General features: G+C 66.8%; 4 protein-coding genes across 6 annotated transcripts in view; 2 read left to right on the top strand and 2 right to left on the bottom strand.

Annotated features, from left to right (window-relative positions):
* Positions 1-855: 855 nt before the first annotated feature.
* RHBDL1 (rhomboid like 1) lies at positions 856-3,520 on the top strand. Of its 2 annotated transcripts, XM_050774720.1 has the most exons (8): positions 856-1,067; positions 1,578-1,739; positions 1,908-2,132; positions 2,207-2,355; positions 2,531-2,643; positions 2,714-2,814; positions 2,894-2,954; positions 3,037-3,520. In XM_050774720.1, the coding sequence occupies exons 1-8, from the start codon at positions 1,029-1,031 to the stop codon at positions 3,306-3,308; spliced, it is 1,122 nt and encodes a 373-aa protein (XP_050630677.1). In that variant the 5' UTR covers positions 856-1,028; the 3' UTR covers positions 3,309-3,520. The 2 variants fall into 2 exon arrangements, with proteins under 2 accessions (XP_050630677.1, XP_050630676.1); XM_050774719.1 differs by lacking the exon at positions 856-1,067 and having other exon boundaries at positions 1,329-1,739.
* LOC126944156 (WAS/WASL-interacting protein family member 1-like) lies at positions 3,514-5,642 on the bottom strand. Its single transcript, XM_050773415.1, has 4 exons — positions 5,076-5,642; positions 4,763-4,960; positions 4,380-4,517; positions 3,514-4,299 (listed from the first exon to the last, which is right to left on the bottom strand). The coding sequence occupies exons 1-4, from the start codon at positions 5,640-5,642 to the stop codon at positions 3,949-3,951; spliced, it is 1,254 nt and encodes a 417-aa protein (XP_050629372.1). The 3' UTR covers positions 3,514-3,948.
* STUB1 (STIP1 homology and U-box containing protein 1) lies at positions 5,153-7,876 on the top strand. Of its 2 annotated transcripts, none has more exons than XM_050774729.1 (7): positions 5,153-5,799; positions 6,334-6,475; positions 6,563-6,728; positions 6,921-7,008; positions 7,148-7,204; positions 7,292-7,408; positions 7,491-7,876. In XM_050774729.1, exons 1-7 carry the CDS (start codon positions 5,641-5,643, stop codon positions 7,614-7,616), a joined length of 855 nt encoding a protein of 284 aa, XP_050630686.1. In that variant the 5' UTR covers positions 5,153-5,640; the 3' UTR covers positions 7,617-7,876. The 2 variants fall into 2 exon arrangements, with proteins under 2 accessions (XP_050630686.1, XP_050630685.1); XM_050774728.1 differs by having other exon boundaries at positions 5,167-5,799; positions 6,277-6,475.
* Positions 7,877-7,923: 47 nt separating this feature from the next.
* JMJD8 (jumonji domain containing 8) overlaps positions 7,924-9,706 on the bottom strand; it is a 42,574-nt gene continuing 40,791 nt past the window's right edge. Inside the window, exons 2-10 of the mRNA XM_050774730.1 lie at positions 9,359-9,467; positions 9,190-9,279; positions 8,986-9,034; positions 8,814-8,910; positions 8,660-8,728; positions 8,452-8,571; positions 8,297-8,382; positions 8,083-8,217; positions 7,924-8,004 (exon numbers count right to left, since the gene is read on the bottom strand). Coding sequence (XP_050630687.1) covers positions 7,924-8,004; positions 8,083-8,217; positions 8,297-8,382; positions 8,452-8,571; positions 8,660-8,728; positions 8,814-8,910; positions 8,986-9,034; positions 9,190-9,279; positions 9,359-9,444 — 813 coding nt within the window. The 5' untranslated portion in view covers positions 9,445-9,467. The remainder of the gene's footprint in view (positions 8,005-8,082; positions 8,218-8,296; positions 8,383-8,451; positions 8,572-8,659; positions 8,729-8,813; positions 8,911-8,985; positions 9,035-9,189; positions 9,280-9,358; positions 9,468-9,706) is intronic.

Here is a 9,706-nt window from a genome sequence, read left to right as displayed (position 1 = left end):
ACAGGCACGTGCCACCACACCCAGCCAATTTTAGAGACCAGGTTTCATCATGTTGGCCAGGCTGGTCTCCAACTCCTGACCTCGTGATCTGCCCGTCTCGACCTCCCAAAGTGCTGGGATTACAGGTGTGAGCCACCGCGCCCGGCAGTCACACGTGTTTTATCTGTCACCTCCATTGTGGAGGGGTTGGCCCACCTTCCCAGGAGAAGGTCCCCTCATCCCAACTGCAGCCCTGCCCCCTGGGGGTTCCACTCTATGTCGGAATGCCCCTTGTGCCCAGCCCTGGCGCCTTCTTAGGGCGGGAGGTTTTGCTGTCCTTCATGGAGTTCCAAGAGCGGTCGGGGCCTCCACCCCAGGGTGTGGATGAGTGGGCTGGGCTTGGTCGTCGGAGCCAAGGCGGCTGAAGCAGGCTCTTCCTCACCCTAAGGTGGCTGTAGCGGCCATGCAGGGCGAGGGGCTTCCTTGCTGCCGTGCTAGGTGGGGCGGGGCGTGGGAGGAGGAGGGGGTGTGTCTGCCGCAAGAAAGGAGCTGCAGCCGTGGGAACATGAACCGCAGGGAGCACTGGGTCAGCCTGTGGGGGCGGCAAGCAGTGGTCAGGGAAGGCTTCCTGCAGGAGGTGACATCCTCACAGGCCTGAGCCCAGGAGAGCTGTGAGAGGGCGAACGGACTTACATGGGGGATTTAGGTGCCCCCTCAACCCCCGTGACTCCATTTACCAGCGGCTGCCGCGGAGGTCCTCCAGTGTGCTGGAGCTGCGCCAGAGCGGGGGTGGGGGTCGGCACTGAGACGCGGTGCTCGCTGGAGGCGGTTCCTGTCCAGGGTGTGCGTCCGCGTGCAGGGTGCGCGCGTGTCTTGGCCGCGCGTGGCGGCGTGTGCGGCAGGGGCGGGCAGGCGGGCGACTCGGTGACGCGGCCCAAGCGCGGCGCCGAGCGGAGCGGGCGGAGCGGGCCGGCTGGGGCGGAGCGGAGTCGTCCGCAGAGCAGCCCCTCCCGGCCGCGGCCGCCGACCCCGGCCCCCGGCCCGGCTCTATGGATAGGAGCTCCCTGCTGCAGCTCATCCAGGAGCAGGTGCGTCGCGGGGTGGTCTGGGGAGCTGGCACCGCCCCCAATGCGGCCCTCCTGCCGCTGAGCTGAGCTTGTGCAGGACCGAGCTCCCCGAGAGCCCCGCTCGGCACCCACCCCATCCCTGCACGACCTTGGCCCCTGTGTCTGGGACCCCAGGAGAGGGCTGACTGGACCAGGGCTCCTGGCTGGAGAAGGGAGAGTCCAGGGAAGGAAGGAAGGGAGGGAGGGAGGGAGAGCGGGCAGCTGGCTGGTCTTGGACCTTGGCCCTCCCCTTCCAGGATGGGTAGGGTGGAAGACGGGGTAACAGCTGAGGAGCTGGAGGACTGGGACCCAGGCACCAGTGCCCTGCCAGCTCCTGGGATCAAGCAGGGTCCCGGGGAACAGGCAGGCACGGGGCACCTGTCCCAAAAGTGCTGGGAGCCTGAGCCTGATGCTCGCAGCCAGCCTGGCCCAGCCCTTTGGTCCAGGGGTCGGGCCTGCACTCAGGCCTTGGCTGGCGGCTCCTCACTGCAGCAGCTGGACCCCGAGAACACAGGCTTCATCGGTGCGGACACCTTCGCTGGCCTGGTGCACAGCCATGAACTGCCCCTGGACCCGGCCAAGCTGGACATGCTGGTGGCCCTGGCTCAGAGCAACGAGCAGGGCCAGGTCTGCTACCAGGAGCTGGTGGACCTGGTCAGTGCCACGGTGGGCAGGCGGCAGGGGCATGGTGTCCTGGCCAGAGGAGGCGGGAAGGCGACTCCTCACTGCAGGGGGGTTTGTGGATGCGGGAAGCTGGGCGAGCCTCCCAGGCAGGGGTGCCATGGGGAGGTCCGTGGCCCACTCTCAGGTCCCTGTCCCCAGATCAGCAGCAAGCGCTCCAGCAGCTTCAAGCGGGCCATTGCTAATGGACAGCGGGCACTGCCCCGGGACGGGCTGCTGGACGAGCCGGGCCTAGGTGTCTACAAGCGGTTTGTGCGTTACGTGGCCTATGAGATCCTGCCCTGCGAGGTGGACCGCCGCTGGTACTTCTACCGTCACCGCAGCTGCCCACCCCCCGTGTTCATGGCCTCGGTCACCCTTGCCCAGGTGGGCCCCCCAGCCGCTGCCCCGGGAGCCTCCGGCGCTCCTGGCCTTGACCAGCCTAACACTCGTGTCCCCAGATCATCGTGTTCCTGTGCTACGGGGCCCGCCTCAACAAGTGGGTGCTGCAGACCTACCACCCCGAGTACATGAAGAGCCCCCTCGTGTACCACCCTGGGCACCGTGCCCGCGCCTGGCGCTTCCTCACCTACATGTTCATGCACGTTGGGTGAGTAGCGCGGCTGCCCGGTGAGCCCCCCTCCCTGCACTGCTGTTACATCGCACTGCTGTTACATCAGAAAGACTAAAGCCCCAGGGCAGGTGCAGCAACGTGAGGCGAGGGCTGGGGGTGGGGCCGGACGGCTGACCCCACCCCTTGTGCCTGTTTGCTCCCGTGTGGCCAGGCTGGAGCAGCTGGGGTTCAACGCTCTCCTGCAGCTGATGATCGGGGTGCCCCTGGAGATGGTGCACGGCCTGCTCCGCATCAGCCTGCTCTACCTGGCAGGCGTGCTGGCAGGTGAGGCAGGCGCGCACCCCCACCCCCTGCCCTGGCCGGCTGCACCCTCACCCGCCGCTTGCTCACACAGGCTCCCTAACTGTCTCCATCACCGACATGCGGGCCCCGGTGGTGGGAGGCTCCGGCGGGGTCTACGCCCTGTGCTCAGCACACCTGGCCAACGTCGTCATGGTAACGGGCCTGCCCGGTGGGGGGTGTGGGGAGGGGCCCCTGGTGAGCCTCACCACTTCTCATCTGCACACCCCCATAGAACTGGGCTGGGATGAGATGTCCCTACAAGTTGCTGAGGATGGTGCTGGCCTTGGTGTGCAGTGAGTAGGGGGCTGGGGGGAGGGCTGGGGGGCCTCTCAGCCTGCAGCCAGGGCACCTCCCACCTGCCACGTCCCTCTGCAGTGAGCTCCGAGGTGGGCCGGGCCGTGTGGCTGCGCTTCTCCCCGCCGCTGCCCGCCTCGGGCCCGCAGCCCAGCTTCATGGCGCACCTGGCGGGTGCGGTGGTGGGGGTGAGCATGGGCCTGACCATCCTGCGTAGCTACGAGGAGCGCCTGCGGGACCAGTGTGGCTGGTGGGTGGTGCTGCTGGCCTACGGCACCTTCCTGCTCTTCGCCGTCTTCTGGAACGTCTTTGCCTACGACCTGCTGGGCGCCCACATCCCCCCACCGCCCTGACCGGCTACCTGAGGCTGCAGAGGCCAGGGCTCGGCATATGGTGGCCGCCCACCAGGGGCCTTCACGTCTGCCCTTTGTGAACGGACATCTCAGGGCTGCTGCGCCCCTCGGGTGTGGGTGGCCTCAGAGGAGACCCTGTCCCAGCCACCCCCCTGCCCCCAGGACTTGCGGTCTGAGCCTTTTTGGATAATTAATAAATATTTTACACAGCACCAGGGGGCTGTCCCAGGCTTTGGAGACTTGTCAGGACCCCCACACCTGCTGAACAGACCATGAGGGCCCTCCCCACCACTAGGGCCTGGACTTCCCTCCTTGTGCACGTCTGCACCTGAGGTCAGGTGTGGGAGGTGTTTCCGGGCCACGGGTGCTGTGTCTATGGGAGTTGGAGGCACCCAGGAGGGCTGGGGGCCGGGTGTGCGGTCAGACTGGGTGTGTAATCACGCATGAGTCTGGGAAGCGTTTATTGAGCTCCCATAGTGGCTGACCTACTCTTCAGCCTCCCTGCCATCCAGTGAGACCCGGAGGCCTAAGGTTGTGTAGCAGGTGAGCAGGCCTGGACTATAGCCAAGTTCACTCGGCCTGGGTCCCATGCTTCTTGGCTGGCCTAGTGTCCACGTGGGTGGCCAGGCTGGGGCCAAGGTTAGGCAGCAGGTCTGGGCACAGCCTTTGCCCCACGGCCCAGGTCCACAGTGCTGTCTCCACTAGGTGGGGAGCACACAGACTCAGGCCCAGGGGCACGGGCCACCCCAGCCTGCCCACACACAGTTCGTTCACCTTGGCTCAGAGCTGTGGCCCACTCTTGAACCTGGCCCAGGTACAGCAGGTAGTACCTGAGGGTGTACTGTGGGGCCGGCAGGCCGGGCACTGTGACCACTGCCTCATCTGACATGAAGGCCTCCATCTCGAGCTCCAGGCACCAGGACTGCTGTGAGCAGCGAGGAGAAGCAGCCAGACACCCCATCAGGACAAGCTCTGGCTCCGACTCCTGGTCCTGGAGACACACAAGGGCCCAGACTGTCTGCTTCACAGACAAGGACGCTTATGTACCCAAGTCGTGCCCACCCAACTCACCTGAGGCTGTGACTGTGGTGGGTCCACACCACAGAGGGCAGACAGCTGGGTGACCGCGGCCCCCACATCTGGCAGGAGGCAGAAGGTGGTGGTCGAACAGTGCACAGCCAGCTCAGGGGGATTGGTGGTCACCAGCTGCTGTGAGAAGCCAGGTCAGGGTGCCCGGGGTGGTGGACCCACAGGGAGGCCCCGCCCCCACGAAGACCCGCTCTGGAGGCCCCGCCCCGCCGATGCCACGCCCCGATGAAGACCCGCCCTACGGAGGCCCCGCCCTCGAGGCGGGCCGCCCCTCGCCGCCAGCTTCCAGGCCAGCAGCCGCTCCAGCTCCCTGTCACATGCTCTCCGCTCTGCCCCTGATGGCCGCTGGCAACTCCTCCCGATACCTGGGGAAGGGCGGTGAGGGGAGGTCCGGCCACAGGGGACGCTCGCCCACCGATCCCTTTATCCCCTTCCACTCTACCAACGGCCCAGGGCTTCCAGCCGCACTCGGGGGTCCGCGCGCGCCCGTAGGACCTCTCGATGGCGCTCCGGAATGGCGGCCCAGCGACTGGGGTCCTTACACCCAACAGCGCGGGAAGCCACTATGTTCACGCGGAGGGGCGGGGCCGGCTGCCGGGGGCGGGGCTTCTGGGTAGGGGCTGGCTGCTGGGGGCGGGGCCTCTGGGTGGGGCGGCCTGTTGGGGGCGGGGCGTCTGCCGATGGGGCGGGCTGCTGGGGGCGGGGCGTCTGCCGATGGGGCGGGCTGCTGGGGGCGGGGCTGGCTGCCGGGGGAAGGGCCTCTGGATGGGGCCGGCTGCTTGGGGAGGGGTCTCTGCGCGTTGCGGCGGGGGCGGAACGCCAGGTGGTCGGGACAGGCTGTTGGGGGAGTGCGCCCTCAGCGAACCAAGGCATCTCACTGGGAAAGTCGAATGTGTGTGGCGGTCGCCGCCGAGGCCGGTTCCGAAGAGGCCTCAGCAGGGCGGGCCAGGGCCTCCGCGAACGCCGACCCTTAAGAGCGCCGAGCGAGGGAACCGGAGTGTTCCTCCCAGCCCCCGACGCCGCGGGCCTAGCGTCCCCGTCCAGGCTGATTGGGCGCACGCGCGGCCCCACTCGCCCCCACCCGTGCGTCCCCGCTGGTCCCGCCCCCGGCCGGAAGTTCCGGCGGTGGAGCTGGGCCGGGCCCGAGAGGATCGCGGGTTCGGGCTGCGGGGCTCGGGCTGCAGGCGCTGGGCCGCCAGGCGCGGAGCTTGGGAGCGCAGCCCAGGCCGTGCCGCGCGGCGCCATGAAGGGCAAGGAGGAGAAGGAGGGCGGCGCGCGGCTGGGCGCTGGCGGCGGAAGCCCCGAGAAGAGCCCGAGTGCGCAGGAGCTCAAGGAGCAGGGCAACCGTCTGTTCGTGGGCCGAAAGTACCCGGAGGCGGCGGCCTGCTACGGCCGCGCGATCGTGAGTGCGCTCGCGCGGGAAGGGCGGCGGCGGCGGCGGCGGCGGCGCCGGGGAGGGCCGGGCCCGTGCCCGGCTGGCCCCACCGAGGGTCTGGTTCCTCTGCGGGGCATGTCCTGGGCTCCTAAAGCCCAGCCGTGGTTCCCGAGCCCAGCGCCGGGTGTCGGAGAACGAGGGTGGGATGCTGGATGGAGGCCGGCCGGGTCGGGGGGAGGGCAGGGGCCCTCGCCCCTTGAGGATCCCAGGTCCAAAGCCTGGACTCTCCAAAGATTTGGAAAACTTTACAAAACCAAGTGGAGTCAAGCGGATAGGCTCAGCCAGTACTCCACTGTCTGCAGATCCTTGGATCCAGGGGCTTTGACGACTGAGAAGCCTAGTTTCTTGATTCTAGCCAGAGCGCAGAAGCTGGGACGGGCCGTGGGACAGAGGGGGCGCGCTGAGCCTACACCCTCATGCGGCTGGCCCGGCCTTGGTCCCTAGACCCGGAACCCGCTGGTGGCCGTATATTACACCAACCGTGCCCTGTGCTACCTGAAGATGCAGCAGCACGAGCAGGCCCTGGCCGACTGCCGGCGCGCCCTGGAACTGGACGGGCAGTCTGTGAAGGCGCACTTCTTCCTGGGGCAGTGCCAGCTGGAGATGGAGAGCTATGATGAGGCCATCGCCAATCTGCAGCGAGGTTGGCTGACAAGCTGCCCGGTTGTGGGGCCCCTGGGGCCAGGCGGGTGGACTGGCCAGAGAGTGACCTGAAGCCCCCGTTCCCCAGCTTACAGCCTGGCCAAGGAGCAGCGGCTGAACTTCGGGGACGACATCCCCAGCGCTCTTCGAATCGCGAAGAAGAAGCGCTGGAATAGCATAGAGGAGCGGCGCATCCACCAGGAGAGCGAGCTGCACTCCTACCTCTCCAGGCTCATTGCCGCGGAGCGTGAGAGGTGGGACCCTCACCCCAGGTCGCCCTGTCTTGGGATAATTCTGAATCACCAACTACCAACATGAGCGTTTATTGAAGGTTTTACTGGCGAGCAGAAAACGTGGGGAAGAAGCATGAATGTTAGCCCTGAGGTTGGGGTGTGGTCAGACATCTGGCCAGGTCCATCTCTTACTGGCTCCTGGTCAACCCCCAGGGAGCTGGAAGAGTGCCAGCGGAACCACGAGGGTGATGAGGACGACAGCCACGTCCGGGCCCAGCAGGCCTGCATTGAGGCTAAGCATGTGAGGGTGCCCCCCTCCCACATGTGGGTCTGTGTGTGTGCACCTGGCGTGGGAGCATCCCCGCCTTGTGTTGGGTCTGTGCCCCATGGAGGAGGGAGGTGGGGTGTCCCGCACAAGTGCAGTGCTCAACTCTTCACAGGACAAGTACATGGCAGACATGGACGAGCTCTTCTCTCAGGTGGACGAGAAGAGGAAGGTGAGTGTCTGTCACTTGCTGCGGTGGGTGGCAGGTGCTGGAGCAGTGCCCCTTCCCAGCCTCTGATCGTGTGCCCCTGTGCCACAGAAGCGTGACATCCCCGACTACCTGTGTGGTAAGATCAGCTTTGAGCTGATGCGGGAGCCGTGCATCACGCCCAGTGGCATCACCTACGACCGCAAGGACATCGAGGAGCACCTGCAGGTGAGGCTGCGGCTGGGGGGAGCAGGGCCAGCAGCATGGTCCTGGGCCCACTGACTGCCCTCTGCCCTTCTTGTCACTGCAGCGCGTGGGTCATTTTGACCCCGTGACCCGGAGCCCCCTGACCCAGGAACAGCTCATCCCCAACCTGGCCATGAAGGAAGTTATTGACGCATTCATCTCTGAGAATGGCTGGGTGGAGGACTACTGAGATTCCTTGCCCTGCCCAGCATCCTGGTCCAGGAGAGCCCTGGGCGGAAGCCCTCCACCCCTGTACATAGTTTGTGTTGCTGGCCACCCTGGCCCCTTCCAAGTTCAAGTTCTGCTGTTGGGCTCTGGACTATTCCCCCTTTCAGCATAGCTCTTGCTGGGCCGTGATTGTCCCCCTTTGTGGGCTGGAAAAGCAGGTGAGGGTGGGCTGGGCTGAAGCCACTGCCGCCACTGTCTGTGTAATAAAATCCATGAGCACGAGATGGGACGTGCTGGTGTGTGGCAGGCATGCCTGCCAGCCGCTTTGGCTAGCCGAGGAAGGTGGAGATGAAGACGCTGGTGTCAAGGTTGAGTGTGGCATGCCACCAGCGGTCAGGGAAGTACAGCACCTGGTGGAGAAAAGGGGTGCAGCACAGATTAGCTGGGGGCCTCTGGCCTGGCCTGGCCCTCTCCTGCCAGCCACTGACCTCACCAGCCCGGATGGTACACTCCAGGGGCCGTGCAGACGGTGGCAGGGCTGGATATGTGTCCCGGAGCCAGGCCAGCGTGGTCTTGTTGGGGTGGAACTCTGGTGTCTTCTCAGGTGGGTAGAGAAACCAGCGCTGGGGGCAGGAGCAGCAGCGTCACCCTTGCCTGTTTTGGTCACCAAGCCCCAAGGCTCAACCCCAACCCTGTGCTGACCTTACGGCCGTAGATCACCTCCGAGTACCCGGGCCCATGCCAGTGGAAGGGCACCCCCGAGCCAGCTCCTGTGGGGTTATGAGCACCTGGTGACCAAGCCATTTTGTACCCACCCTCAGAAGCCTCACTCCTCCCCAGTCCTGAGCAGCGTTCACCTGCGATTCCAAAGCTGTAAGCTGGAGCGGTTCCCAGCAGGCCAAATGGGGGTGGGGAGTAGTGCCGAAAGAGAGAGGCCCACTCGGTGAAGTTGTTGTCCCCGAAGAAGTACAGGGTGTCTGCCAGTAGAGACGGTGGGGGCAGGGATCCTGGCACCTGGAAACTCCAGGCGTCCCCACCCCCTACCGCCACCTAGGGCTGACTCACCATTGCCCAGGGAGGTGGGGTCCTGGGGGTGCAGCAGCTGCTCCACATACTCCTGGAACGGCAAGTCCACTGCAGGAGAGAGCCGGGTCAGGACCGGCTGGTCCAGCCGTCCCGGTGCTGGCACACGGGCGGGCGCAGGGGCGGGGCCGCTCACCTTTCTGGTAGGAGTAGGTGTTGGCGGTGCTCAGGCGGACCACTCTGTCCCCAAACGAGGCCAGCAGCCTTTCGCGGGAGCACAGGGCCCGGAACCTCTGCGGGGGCGGGGAGGGGGCTTAGTGGCCGGACCCAGCAGGGGCAAGAGTGGCCGGGGACGGGCGCGCGCTCACCGAGTTGTCCGTGAGTCCCTGCAGGATAACGGGCCTGACGAAGGCGTACCTGGAAAGAAGTGCAGAGTCGCGGCCAGGTCCGACCTTCACCCTCGCCGCCCCCGCCCCACACGCGCGCGCGAGATCAGGGAAGGCGGCCTTGGGCGGTCCGGGCAGACGGGCGTGTGAACAGAGCCCGACCTCCGCGATCAAGGAAGCACGTACTGCTGCACGAACTCGGCGTAGGTGAGGTCGGCCCGACGCTCCACCGTGCAGCGCTCCTCCTCCGCCACGGCCCCCGGCCCGCCCGGGCGCCTGCGGGCACAGCTGGGTCAGCCCGCGCCCCGCCCGCCGCACGTGCCCCCACCGCCCCGGCCCCTCCCGGGCCGCTCACCACCCGCCGTCGCCCTCCTCCCCGGAGCCCGGTAGAGCCACAGCCGCCAACGCCCAGAGCGCGAGCACCCGCGACGCCGGCGCCATGAGCCCGGCGCCCTCAGACAGCCGCGTTGCACGCCGGGAACCTCGGGCCCGTCCGCCAACCATTGGCCGGCAGCTTCGTCGTCGTGGCAACGGCCGGCAGCCGGGACGGACCCCGGAAGTGACCTCCTTTGGCCCGCCCCGGAAGAGGCCTCTACGGGAACGCGGGGAAGGCGGCCAGAGAGACTATTGGCGCCGCCGGTTACCATGGCGACAGCGCCGAAAGCCCCCGCCCGCCAGCAGCGCCGCGGGCATACGGCGGACT

Source organism: Macaca thibetana, chromosome 20, assembly GCF_024542745.1.
Source record: "Macaca thibetana thibetana isolate TM-01 chromosome 20, ASM2454274v1, whole genome shotgun sequence".
NCBI classification, from domain to species: domain Eukaryota; kingdom Metazoa; phylum Chordata; class Mammalia; order Primates; family Cercopithecidae; genus Macaca; species Macaca thibetana.
The sequence above is the reverse complement of the archived record's forward strand: the minus strand, read 5'-3'. Positions and strand labels throughout refer to the sequence as shown.